Consider the following 12,909-nt stretch of genomic DNA (forward strand, 5'->3'; position numbering starts at 1 on the left):
TAAGAATACCTTACACAATGCAACTCGTATCTCAGGTCTACTTTGGATATTGTTGTCACGGTAGAGTAAGTGTCACATGATTCTTAGTCATGTTTCTAAAAATCCATGGGTATGGGTGCAAACATATTGTTTAAATGTAGATATGACATAAAATGTGAGGTAATATTGTAAAACTTTAATATTATGTTGTATTAATATTGTAAAACTTTAATATTATGTTGTATTTGTTCTATGTATCTGCAGGAAATTGTTTGATTTTGTGATTTTTAGTTTGAATATAAAGTTATCATTGTGAATAAACTGAACAAAGAGGTTGGCAGATAATAATGGTGTACTTTGCATGATAATTATTGCAACTGCTTGGACTTGTAAACAAGATGGCTGCTTGCATTGCTTCATAGTGTAGACAAGATGGCTGCTTGCATTGATTCATAGTGTAGACATATATGGCACTTCTTTTTCCCCAATAAACACTGACTTTATTTGATTAGGTTAAAGAGTAAAACCATAAACACAGTGATATAGTAATAATATTTTATTTATTCCTTCTCAAAGGTTATGAGTATGTTGAACATTATCTGACAACTCTACAATGTACATTTTTATGTTCTTATTTTTACAAATTTATGTTTTTATTTGTTAGCAGCAGTGAAACATCCAATATGGCTGCTACTGATTGCAGCATAACTTACAATATTTGTCTGGAAACTGATGAAGGGTAAAGGTACATCAGAGATTGAGGACTGACAAGTGTGCCCTCTAATGATAGGCAAATTTTGTTGTGAGTCGATCAAAATGAGAAAAACTGGCATTCCTTGTGAGTCACCACATAGAAAGAGATAGGGGAACACCAAATTGTGGTGCATCACTAGAAATTGTGTGCATCAGTGGCATGTCATATTGGCTTAGCGGGCATACTGGGACTGACCATTCCCAATCAGTGTGTGAAATTAAGGTAAAAGGACAGGTTGCAAAAGCTGTTGGTCCTTATGGAAAACTGTGGGTCCTTACTTGATGTGATTTACCTCCAAAATCTAAACTCCCTAACTTGATAACAAATATATATTGAACTATTTTGCAACCAAATGCTCCTGTAAAAAAAATCTGCTAAAATTGTTTCTCTTGAAATGCAAACCTGTGATATTAAATTATTGCATGACAGAAACAACGGAATAATCTAATAAAACAAATAAAATTAAAACCAAGTGAGCATATTAAATAAAATCTGTAAACTTACATATCATAAATATCATTACAATAAATGAGATAAAATGCACAAAAAAGGCTTATGGTAATTCATGCAAATATATGTAAATCAATGCCCATATTAGTGTCATCATGACGTAAATGAACCAATAGTATAGACTGCAGGTGAAACATGCAAATATATGTAAATCAGTGTCCATTAGTATCACCATGAAGGAAATAGACCAATAGTATAGTCTGCATGGTGTTTCATGCTAATATATGTTAATCAATGTCCATATTAATATCGCCATGAAGGAAATAGACCAATAGTATAGTCTGTATGGTACTTCATGCTAATGTATGTTAATCAATGTCCATATTAATATCGCCATGAAGGAAATAGACCAATAGTATAGTCTGTATGGTGTTTCATGCTAATGTATGTTAATCAATGTCAATATTAGTATCGCCATGAAGGAAATAGACCAATAGTATAGTCTGTATGGTGTTTCATGTTAATATATGTTAATTAACATCTAAAATAGTATAATTATTATTCATGTGTAAAAAACATTGATAGGGAGCATCGGCAAAATGACTGGGTGCAGTTATAAACTCTTAACACGAAATAATAAGAATTGCCGAGATATCTGGTAACATTTAACTAACAATGACAGAGTCATGAGGTGGCTCGAATTTCATCAAATTCAAATTTACAAGACTTCAACAATTGGTGCTTGTCCTTGTAGGAGTGGTTCCCGTTCTCCAGTTCTCGTTTTCTTTGAAGGACGATAACAGCATCTACATACATCGGCATCATATAGGTAAAATTGGAATATTAGCTAAATTGAAAGTCAAGGAAAAATCTGTTGATATATGACAGAGATGAGATTTCTGATTATTTTGTAAGTTAAAATCAAAATATATAAGACATTGATGTACATATAAGTAGATTTGTTTTTGCCAGTTTATACTTGCATATCTTTAATTTTTGCATTCTCAACTTTATTTTCCATTCTTATAATGTAATTTGACTTACTACGTAATGTAACAGAGATTATTTGCACCTGTGAGTGCACTTACTAGTGGTATTTGCACTTTATGGTTTTTTCTCTGAAATTTGTTGTTTTGGATATAAATGTAACTAATAATAAGAGAATCCTGTTCTGTGTGAGTTCCAGTGTGGGTACTGGTTCTCATATTTGCACTGGTGCACTCGATGTGTTTACAGCTGCACTTTCACTTCCTTCCCTAATGAAAGTACGGCCATAGAGAACACTGCAAGCACTCGTGTAAATACTTTGAATAGTTCACCCTTGTACATACATACATACATACATACATACATACATACATGCATGTCATGTGATCTGTTCTATACTTGAAAAGGATACAGTTGCATCAAATGCGAGTGTTCCTAGACTTCCTATCAACCAAGGTAAATGGTCAATTATAAATGTTGGTGTTGTATTCTGCATAATTATTGATGCTCCATACGTAGAGTTACCCACAATACTTAGAATAAACATACACATTGATACGCCTTCCACTGACTTCCGTGAGTACTGAAAATACAAATAAAAGTTGACTTTAAAGTGACTATGCAGATGAAAATTGGGATATTTATCGGGGATTTTTAATTGATAAAACCATTCTTAGACTATTACATTTTTTTATTTGGAAATATAATGTGAAAAAACATTATACATATATATCAAGTCAATATTAAGTACTATTAAAAGTCAAAAATTGCAAAACATTGAAAAATACGTAAAATGTTTGTTATTATATAGACAATAACAAACTTTTTTTACACACATTTTAGTTTTTTGCAATTTATTAAGTTACAAACATGGACTTGTTCCTGGGTTTCTTCCCTGAATTAACCTTGTTAAAATATTCCTACAAATTGTGATAGAATTGTCATCAGATGAAAGAACTGAGTTTGATGGCTGGTATACTGTCGGAATCGTGGCTGTGTCGTAAACACAGACCACAAAATTAGGGGTAAACAAACACAGAACAAAATAGACTTACATTTTTCATTATTTGTGGAACTCTTGCACTGAGGTAGAATATACTTGATACAATGCCAAACACATAGCCAACAATGTCTTCAGAGTCCTACAATCATTTACACAAAGAGAGTAAAAGAAATCAAGAAATCCAAAAAAGTACTGTTAATACATAAATACATAGCTCAGGATGTTTTCATAGTCCTTGTCATTCATACACAGTACATACAATAATGAATATAATGGTAATTAAAGTGGCCATATGGATGAGAATTTGGTATTTATTTTGGATTTTTATTTGATAAAACAGCTTCACCATGTTTTTCTACATGAAAAAATAATGTGAAATAACATATACCAAATCAATGTTCATAACTCAATCCATTGCAAAAAGATGCAAAAGGTGTCAAAAGTGTTGTCATTGTATGTACAATATAAACAAACATTTTACACATTGTTTAATGTTTTGCAGTTTATTGAGTTATGAACATAGACTTGGTATATGTTATTTCACATTATTTTTTCATGTAGAAAAACATAGTGAAGCTGTTTTATCAAATAAAAATCCAAAATAAATACCAAATTCTCATCCATATGGCCACTTTAAAACTTCTAAATTATGAAGATAGATGCTAAGATTGTCAAAGAAATTATGTTATTATTATACATGTACTTGAGATTACTTGTACTGTGGTATGTACCTACTATTGGTATTTTCACTGCAATGTAATACAGAAAATGTCATTGCATACTTGCATGCAAATGATATGTAAATGAGGATATGTAAATGAGGGCATGCAAATAATATGTAATTGAGGGCACAATTATTCAACGTACACAAAATCAGTTATAATTTACTGTTTTGGATAAACGTGTAATAAAAACAGAACCCCATTTTGTGTGAGTTCATAGGGTTAGGAATACTTTACGTCTGAAGACCTTCGAGAAACTTTTAAAAATAAGTTCTTACATGAAAGACATGAGTTCCAAGGAAACTATTTTGCAATTAAATTCTTGTATTTAAAAAGTATGATTTCCAAATAATTTTTTTTTTAATCTCAATAATTCTTTGCACCTTAATTCTGAATAAAAAGATTAAAATCTAAATTCTTACATGAAACATGGGATTTCCAAGTAAAGTTCTGCTTGCAGCATTTGTATTGGATGAATACATGTCTTCATATTCTGTTTGTTGCCATGGTAACAGAGAAAGTAGTGATACCACACTAAAGCAGGCTATACAGTAAACAATGGAGCCATTATTAAAGTTTCCACTTGTAGAGATTGAATCGTTGTTGACACTCTGGTCACTTACTGGTAGTTCTGTTGGAGGGAAAAACAGTATTGAAACTCTGGAAACATAGTATCGACAATTTATTCACAACAGCGCCATCTAGTGGTGAACAGTAATCATCGTCAGTTTGTCCTGAGAAAGGTAACTGTCATGTATGGGACAATTTATTCACCACACTGCCATCTAGTGGTGAACAGTAATCATCGTCAGTTTACTGTCATGTACGGGACAATTTATTCACAACACTGCCATCTAGGTGTGTAGAGCTGTTGATGTGATAAAACTTACTTTCAAGTTCTTTCCTTCTCTTGTTCCTAGTGTAGTAATAGGCATACTGGGAGATCATAAATATATCCATAAAAACATACCAGCTGGCTATAAAATACTAAATGGGGACAAGAATGGTTACTTCAATCATCATGTTATCATGGGTAGATAATGTGAAACATAGTATAATATGGCCTCCTTTATGTATAGTTGATATGGACATACCAAAGTGGCACAAACTGAGTTTATAAGCTTTTTACTGAAGTGAAAATTCTTAAATAAAACTTCGTTCAAGTACTAGTATAATGGGCAGTGTGCCACTCGTATTTTACTATTGCTGTAACACATGATATGTTATTTTTATGGCTAACAGTTGTTAAACATAATATTACCTGTATGTGTAGTTATGTTTAACATGAAATCACATTACCAGTATGTATATTACATATGTAAAACATAAAATCATATTACCAGTATGTATAATACGTATGTAAAACATAATATCATATTACCTGTATATGTAGATGTGTAGTACTTATGTAAACATAATATCATATTACCTGTATGTGTAGTTATGTTTAACATGAAATCATATTACCACTAAGTGTAGTACTTATGTAAACATAATATCATATTACCTGTATGTGTAGTTATGTTTAACATGAAATCATATTACCACTATGTGTAGTACTTATGTTTAACATAATATCATATTACCTGTATGTGTATTTATGTTTAACACGAAATCAAATTACCACCATGTGTAGTACTTAATGTAAAACATAATATCATAATATTACCTGTATGTGTAGTTATGTTTAATATGAAATCATATTACCACTATGTGTAGTACTTATGTTTAACATAATATCATATTACCTGTATGTGTAGTTATGTTTAACATGAAATCATATTACCACTATGTGTAGTACTTATGTTTAACATAATATCATATTACCTGTATGTGTATTTATGTTTAACATGAAATCATATTACTAGTATGTGTAGTACTTATGTAAAACATAATATCATAATATTACCTGTACGGGTAGTTGATGTGCCAATATACAACCTAATAAGTTGGTTAGATCTCCTAACATCCAAATGAAGAGAAAGAAAAATGACACGCCTTCATCCATTTTACCACGTTTTATATTCTCATAGATTTGTCTGCAAACAGAGAAGAATGTTGAGTGTCATAAAACAGATACAGGAATGTCAATCACTCAACACTGTGACCAATCAGCTATGGAGGTATTCCACCGACAGCTTTTAAGGGGTGTGGCTAATTACTTCAATTCTCAAACCGTAATTATCAACTTGCTACAGTTAGCAAAACAAGCTGAATAAGGGACGACTGCACTATGTCGCATAAACTCAATATACAAACATTGTTTGTTTAGGACAAAACCCCCTCCCCCTAAAAAAACGTTCACAAGTGCGACATCACACATTTTATATGATGTAAACCATAATGAAAATTGTAGCAGTCACACCACTACAATCAATCCAAGGTAACAACACAACCTTATGAAACTGTTTCCTGAGATGATGGTAAACACATCAAAATACTACTGGAAATCCAGCACTGTATCTCACATTAGAAGTAAATTTTTATCACCTTCTCAACATCTCAGTTGTCAATACAGAAGCTGTTACCATTCAAGTTTTCAAACTTTGGTTAGAATTGTGAATGTGATGTTAAGGAATCGCACTGACACCAGACCCCCCCCCCCCCACACACACACACAGGGGCACTTGTTATAATGCTTAGAATGCTATTTTCTTAGGAAAATATCGTACGAATCCTGCTGCTACAAATGTATCAATCTCTATACTACGAAGAATATTAGCTAGGGGGGCTTTCTTTACATAGGTGTTGTTTCGAACAGCCAATCGGCAACAAGCTGATTATTCAAAATAGCTTGACGTACAGAGGAGTTTATACAGGGTCGTGTCTCAATGTCCCCCCTTCTCTCTTCCCCTTACAGGTAGGAGTATATAGTCAAAATGTTGTTATATTTAGTCTGTAGACCTGGAAAACAACAATCTATGAAATAATACATGCCCCTGTGCCCCCTCTCCACACACACACACACACATGCACACAATTGAACAAAGTTTGCTTATTTTGCTTGTGTGACATTGTGTGATAGTTCCTAAGATGAGTGTTCTTGATCATTCGATCATTCAGCACTGTAAACAAGCAATGGTTATACTTACGGTGAAAAGAAGAAGATCCAGCAAACCAGTGAAATCAGACCCAATGCAAAGCCTACATACTGTACTGGATATGTCACACATTGTTTAAAGACTTCATAGATTCCTTGGTTGCCAAGAGAACAGTTTGGATCACTGGATGCTGTTAACATGATGTCTGTCGTCACTAGACTGTCAAACAGTAGTGGGTGAGCCATCATGAAGTATAGTTATTATTGTGTATGTACACAGATCTGTATAAGGAAGATATAACAAGAAAACGTCCATTTAATAAAGAGACATGTATGATGGCATACACTAATGTATCATTGCATAAACCACAGGCCTCTTTATAGCACAATCCAAAATGTGTTCACTTGAGGTTCGTTGCAATAGAAGAAATATGTGCTCTGGCTTGGGAGAATGCAATGTATGGACACACACACACACACACACACACACACACACACACACACACACACACACACATACACACACACACATACATACATACACACACATACATACATACACACACATACATACATACATATACACACACAGACATACATACATACATACACACACATACATACATACACACACACATACATATATATATATACACACACACATATATATACACTGTTCAGTTATATACACATGTAGATGTATACATGTAAAACAATACTATTAAGCAAGACAGATGAGCTGTAGCACTGTGTTACACACTTACAATTTTCAATCCGACAACTAACGATATAGGTCTATGAAGTTTGAATACAATTTAAAACTTCACAGAACTATACAGTCAAACATGATTTATCTGACAGTGTTTATACGGACTTATATATGTATACATATGGTCTATAGTGTGCATTCTTTGATCGAGGGTGCCCTGCATAGGATTGACAATAGCTAAATATTGTAAACTTGAATTCTTAGCTCCTCATTTAGCTATTGCCAATCCTGTGCAGGGGCACCCTCTGTCAGGGGATACAGGTGTAACCTCGCAAAATGAAATTACTGACTTACTAACCTTATCTAAAGTTATTGTGCAACAACCAAGTTGCTGATCGATGAACAAGAAGTCTTCAAAAGTCACATGGAAAGACTTCCGAGTCATATAAATACGATACAACAGCTGTGGCTTAAAAGGGCAAAGGTCAATCAAAGAAATGGGAAGGCTGCAGCTGTGTCTGTCAAGGTCAAAGTTCAAATCAGGATACCAATGGCAGCATTTGTCCAATCAATACCCTGTAAAAGAAGCATTTTCGGGGGGAAATTTCAATACATTTGTATATTACAAGTCATTCTCAAACACATAGGAATGCTTTTTCATATTATTAAACAGGGGTGGGGGGGGGGGGTATTTGTTATTATTTTATGAAATATGAAAGGTAAAATCTGATGGAACTTGACAAAGCTGTACCAAGAATTAGCTTCACATGAATATGTTTTGTGTTATTAGTTCTGAACTCAGTTTGTAAATAATTTACTCCAGTATATTTTAGCTAAATCACTCAGCCATTTTTGATTTAGTGATTTAGCCAAAAATATACCAAGTAAATTATTTACACTCTGAGTTCAGAACAAACACAAAATATGATTCAAGAACAAGGAAACATTTCTTTGGTATAATTAAAGCTCATCTCTGCAAACGTTCAATCTAAGGTTCATGAATTTAACTTAGTATTGCACCAAAAAAATTTAGTGAGCTACGTGAAAATTTTGGTGCAATACAAAGTTAAATTCATGAACTTCAACATTTCATTGGATGCATATTCATCAGATATGGAAGAAATATGATATTTTCACAAGTTATCAGCATGGTGTTCAAAAATTATAAAGCTGTTCTCAAAAGATAATAAAGTAAATAATGAAACTGTAGGATATTATGTTTTACATAAGTATTCCACATACTGGTAATATGATATTATGTTAAACATACCTACACATACTGGTAATATGATTTCATGTTTAACATAACTACACACACAGGTAATATAATATCGTATTTAACAACTGTTAGCCACAGCCACAGTATCTAGGAAGATTGTAAACATAAACATAAATGATAATATATTACTATATCATAAGATGTTTACTATGCTTTTGATGTACAAAGTGCCGAGTAGTTTTTGAGAAGATTATTTTAAAGCATTTTTATCCAAAATTTTATTTTTAGACCTAATTTGCATATAAATGACCCAGACAATTTGTCTTTAGTAGGGCTTTGACGACTGAAACCTGGAAACTTTTGCTAAATACTCCTTTTTGCCTATTTTACTAGAAAACCCAAATGTGAAAATGAGTAGTGGTTGAAATACTTTCTTGTATATCAATCCAGTGTAAATGTTAGTCTTGGGGAGCTAGTTGAAGACTGGAAAATCATAAAATTTTCTAGTTATCTGCACAATTTTTGACAATCTTAGATTGAATCTAGCAAGATTTATGTGATGTGAATTCAAGAAATGAGTCTCCAGAACCCAAAGTTTATTTTGAAAATATCAAAAAAAGCCAATCCAGTAAGTTCATTGACACTATAAAGTACATGTTCATGGGAGACAATAAACAATTGCCACATTTTCAGTCCATTGTTTCGTCAGACAATTACTGAGTGTTACATTTCCAGCCTATTCTTCTTTTTTCAATGGTTACAAATCATATGACAAGCACTGTGTGGGTGTACTGTGTACATGTTTGAATAAAATAATTTGATTATACTGGTGTCAATGCATGGTTTGAGTGTGTGGTTTCGTTTGGGAAGGGAAAATGAATAAAATCTCAAACAACTCTAGAAAACTACAACGATCTGAGATAAAACTGAAACTGTTAAATGAGAGATTTATATTGTTAGAATCTAAAGTTTCAAGTAGATGTTTACACAGACACAAATTATAGTCAGTGCAGGCACTGAAAAAAAAAGATGTTTTTGGATCCAAACATTATTCATGGGGGTGGGTGGTACTTCAATGCAGTATTCATAATGAAATTTAGTATTTATGCAGTATTTAATGCAACACTAACTCCACCCAAACAAAAGTGACAACGAACATTGGTTGACTAGATATTGGAGTAATTATACTGACAGTATAATTACTCCAAGACTAGATGTACAGAATTTCATCAGGCTTCAATATTTTTTTTTTTGAAACCATACACTCTTTGAGTTATGTCAAGATCAAAAGTCTGTTTTTGAAATCAGGAAGGACAAAATCTTGACACCACAAAATAATCTTTCAAAACTAACAAAAAGTGAAAATGTTACTGTATTTACAGATTACAAACATAGATTATACCTATTTCATTATAAAATGTGTTTTTGATAGCTCCACTATGATATATCACATCGAGGTCAGTAAACAAAGCTGAGATCAGTGAACCCATGGCGAGAGGAACTGGTAAACAGCTGACGTGCTGTACTCACGTGATTATCCATAATGTGTTTTTTAGAGGACGCAAAACTAACCCAAATCTACAACTATGTTTCGATTTTTAGTATAAATATAATTGGAAAAAGAAAGCTCATTAACTGGTCTGCCATCTATTAAATACATGCTAAAATATATTTGACAAGTGAAAATGGTTCAAAATAAAATGCTTGACAATGATATTATGATGTTGGCCATGGCCAGCTCTGACCACCAAACAGCTAAGGTCACGGCCAACGCAACTCTCGTCAGCATTAATTTGGGAGAAGTGTTTACAACAACAAGATGTAGTCGTAGATATTACAGTTGGATTTCATTACAAGTAAACACTCTCCCTGCTGTTAAAAGCTTGCTCTACCATTGTCAGTTCCAGTGAATCCAACTTCATGAGCCTGGAAGTGTAGCGACGGAAATGTACATCATGGTATGATCAATGAAATGAAATCAGGAAGTTTGCGCCCCTCTTGAAATGGGATCGCGCTTACTTGAAATTGTTGTGGTACGTTCAAACGAGACGATAATTATGGGAAATTTTTACATCGAGGTAAGCTTTGTGTCACTGAAAATGATATATGTGTGAGGATCACTACCTACCTGTATTTAACGAACGGTAACTTGAAGTTTTCTCGCGAAGACTTTGACGTGCCCCATTCACTTCAAGTGATAAGCAGCTGACCAGAGTCAGGTGACTGGCCTTGGATCAAACCATGTAATTATTATTGGTCGATGTTCAAAATTATATATTTTATGCTTTTTCGCAACTTTCTGAATGAAAATAATGATGTCGTTGACATTTAGAAATGAATATTATTTATTACACGCTATTACAAACTATATTTTTCGTTTCATTCTGTCTGTCCCTCGAAGTACTATTACATCATCTCTGTGGTTGAAGCTTCGTTCACTTGGGAAAAATGGTCGAACCCAAACATAGTCACGTGTCATATTTCAAAATGGCGTCTTGCCGGTAGGTAGCTGAGAATGAAGTAAGTAGGCGTATTCATTATGTTTACATTGTACAGTAGTTTCAATCATTGTTAGTTTTAGGTTTATTAACATTTTAAGTAAAATCAAAGTGACTCGTTTAGTGTAAATGTGACAATTATTTGGACCGCTCACAAATTTGTTTATCGATTTAATTGTCCGTGGCGTCTTCAAGTTCAGGTGACCCCATTGTCTTCGCATCGCGTTATCTGTACCGTCAACTTCTAGATAATACTGTACATTTTTTTCTGAACAGAGGGTGTACTGACAAGGGCTTGTCTGATTGACCTTTTCATTCTAGTATGTATTGTAGTTTTAATTATGTGTCAATATAACGAACTGCCTCGACAGAGAGAACATTGTTATTAAATCGAAGACATTTCATCGCTTATATTATCAATATCAGATCCCAGAAAACTTTACGACTGCTCGTAACAAGGACATATACAGAACGACCGGGTAACTTTGAGACTAATTGTAACTCCACATCGCTTTGTTGATAATTGCTCACATAAACCTAACCAAAAATACCGATACATGTATCTAAATGCGATTTCCTGGTCCATAAAAGTTATTTTTAAAACACTGTAATAGTTGGTGACAGGGGTGACAGACACTTAGACATCATGCAGTGTCAACATCTCTGATTGACCAGTGTGACTTATCGACCTTCTAATACAATCGTAATGGGAACGCCTCTTACGTCGCTTTATCCTTGCAGACAATACTTTTACAATACCAGACACAATCGACCATTGTATACTTATTTGTTAAAAAATACACGAGTGACCTTGTAGTTATGAGGTCATAGTATTTTAATTACTACACAACGACATTCAATGTTCATAGAGTAAATTAAAACTGAGAAAATATACTCTCCCTGTAGTATTCTCCTCTTTGCAGTGTATATACTAAAACATGGAGGGATCGCCTAACGACTGTGTGTATCATACACATTTTATGTTTCCTAAGAACGATTTAGATAATTAGATAAGAAACAGGCTTCCCACCAATCTGATTAAAATCTGATGTTAGAAAGGCGTTCGTTCGCCCAGGAAAAAAAACCTCACACATAAAAGATGCAATAACGATGGAATAAAGGTAAATACAGGAAAACCAGCCTATCTAACATCATATTTTAATCAGATTGGCTTCCCACAGACCACTCAATACAAATATAAGCAACATCATCCAACCCCTACTGATACACAGACACACACACATTGGCCTTGGAACAAACAAGCTATTGAAAGTCATCACATTGCAGGCTTAGATTTTCACACATACAACAAGTGTATTGCAAGTGATACATGTGTGTGCACATACGGTGCCTGTTTGTCGGCAGGAGTGTAGTGTCGTTTAACAGTTTATGTATTATGCTAACTCTGGGTGTATACGCTGCAGGGTTTCGGCACATCTTCTCCCCTCTGCTATGGTTTTTCCCTATTCATAATAGCGATACTGCAAACAGATTTCATTCACATGGATTTTGGAGGGAGGGTAGAAGACGTGTCGAAACCCCATAAGC

At 33.6% G+C, this 12,909-nt stretch overlaps 1 protein-coding gene across 1 annotated transcript; it reads right to left on the bottom strand.

Annotated features, from left to right (window-relative positions):
• Positions 1 to 546: 546 nt before the first annotated feature.
• Positions 547 to 11,086, bottom strand: LOC144452667 (lysosomal amino acid transporter 1-like). Its single transcript, XM_078143812.1, has 9 exons — positions 10,992 to 11,086; positions 8,003 to 8,220; positions 6,988 to 7,217; positions 5,805 to 5,934; positions 4,786 to 4,882; positions 4,318 to 4,526; positions 3,226 to 3,312; positions 2,583 to 2,753; positions 547 to 2,030 (listed from the first exon to the last, which is right to left on the bottom strand). Exons 3-9 carry the CDS (start codon positions 7,182 to 7,184, stop codon positions 1,902 to 1,904), a joined length of 1,020 nt encoding a protein of 339 aa, XP_077999938.1. The 5' UTR covers positions 7,185 to 7,217; positions 8,003 to 8,220; positions 10,992 to 11,086; the 3' UTR covers positions 547 to 1,901.
• Positions 11,087 to 12,909: the final 1,823 nt, after the last annotated feature.

The sequence above is a fragment of the Glandiceps talaboti genome, chromosome 23, assembly GCF_964340395.1.
Source record: "Glandiceps talaboti chromosome 23, keGlaTala1.1, whole genome shotgun sequence".
Classification (NCBI taxonomy): Eukaryota; Metazoa; Hemichordata; class Enteropneusta; family Spengelidae; genus Glandiceps; species Glandiceps talaboti.

Excerpts from the sequence above, each read along its gene's own strand:
- LOC144452667 (XM_078143812.1), bottom strand. The coding sequence starts at position 7,184 with ATGATGGCTCACCCACTACTGTTTGACAGTCTAGTGACGACAGACATC. Across the intron at positions 3,313-4,317 it reads TTGGAAATCCCATGTTTCAT|GACTCTGAAGACATTGTTGG; the intron begins GTAAGAATTTAG and ends AAATGATTGTAG. Across the intron at positions 2,754-3,225 it reads TTCCACAAATAATGAAAAAT|TACTCACGGAAGTCAGTGGA; the intron begins GTAAGTCTATTT and ends TTGTATTTTCAG.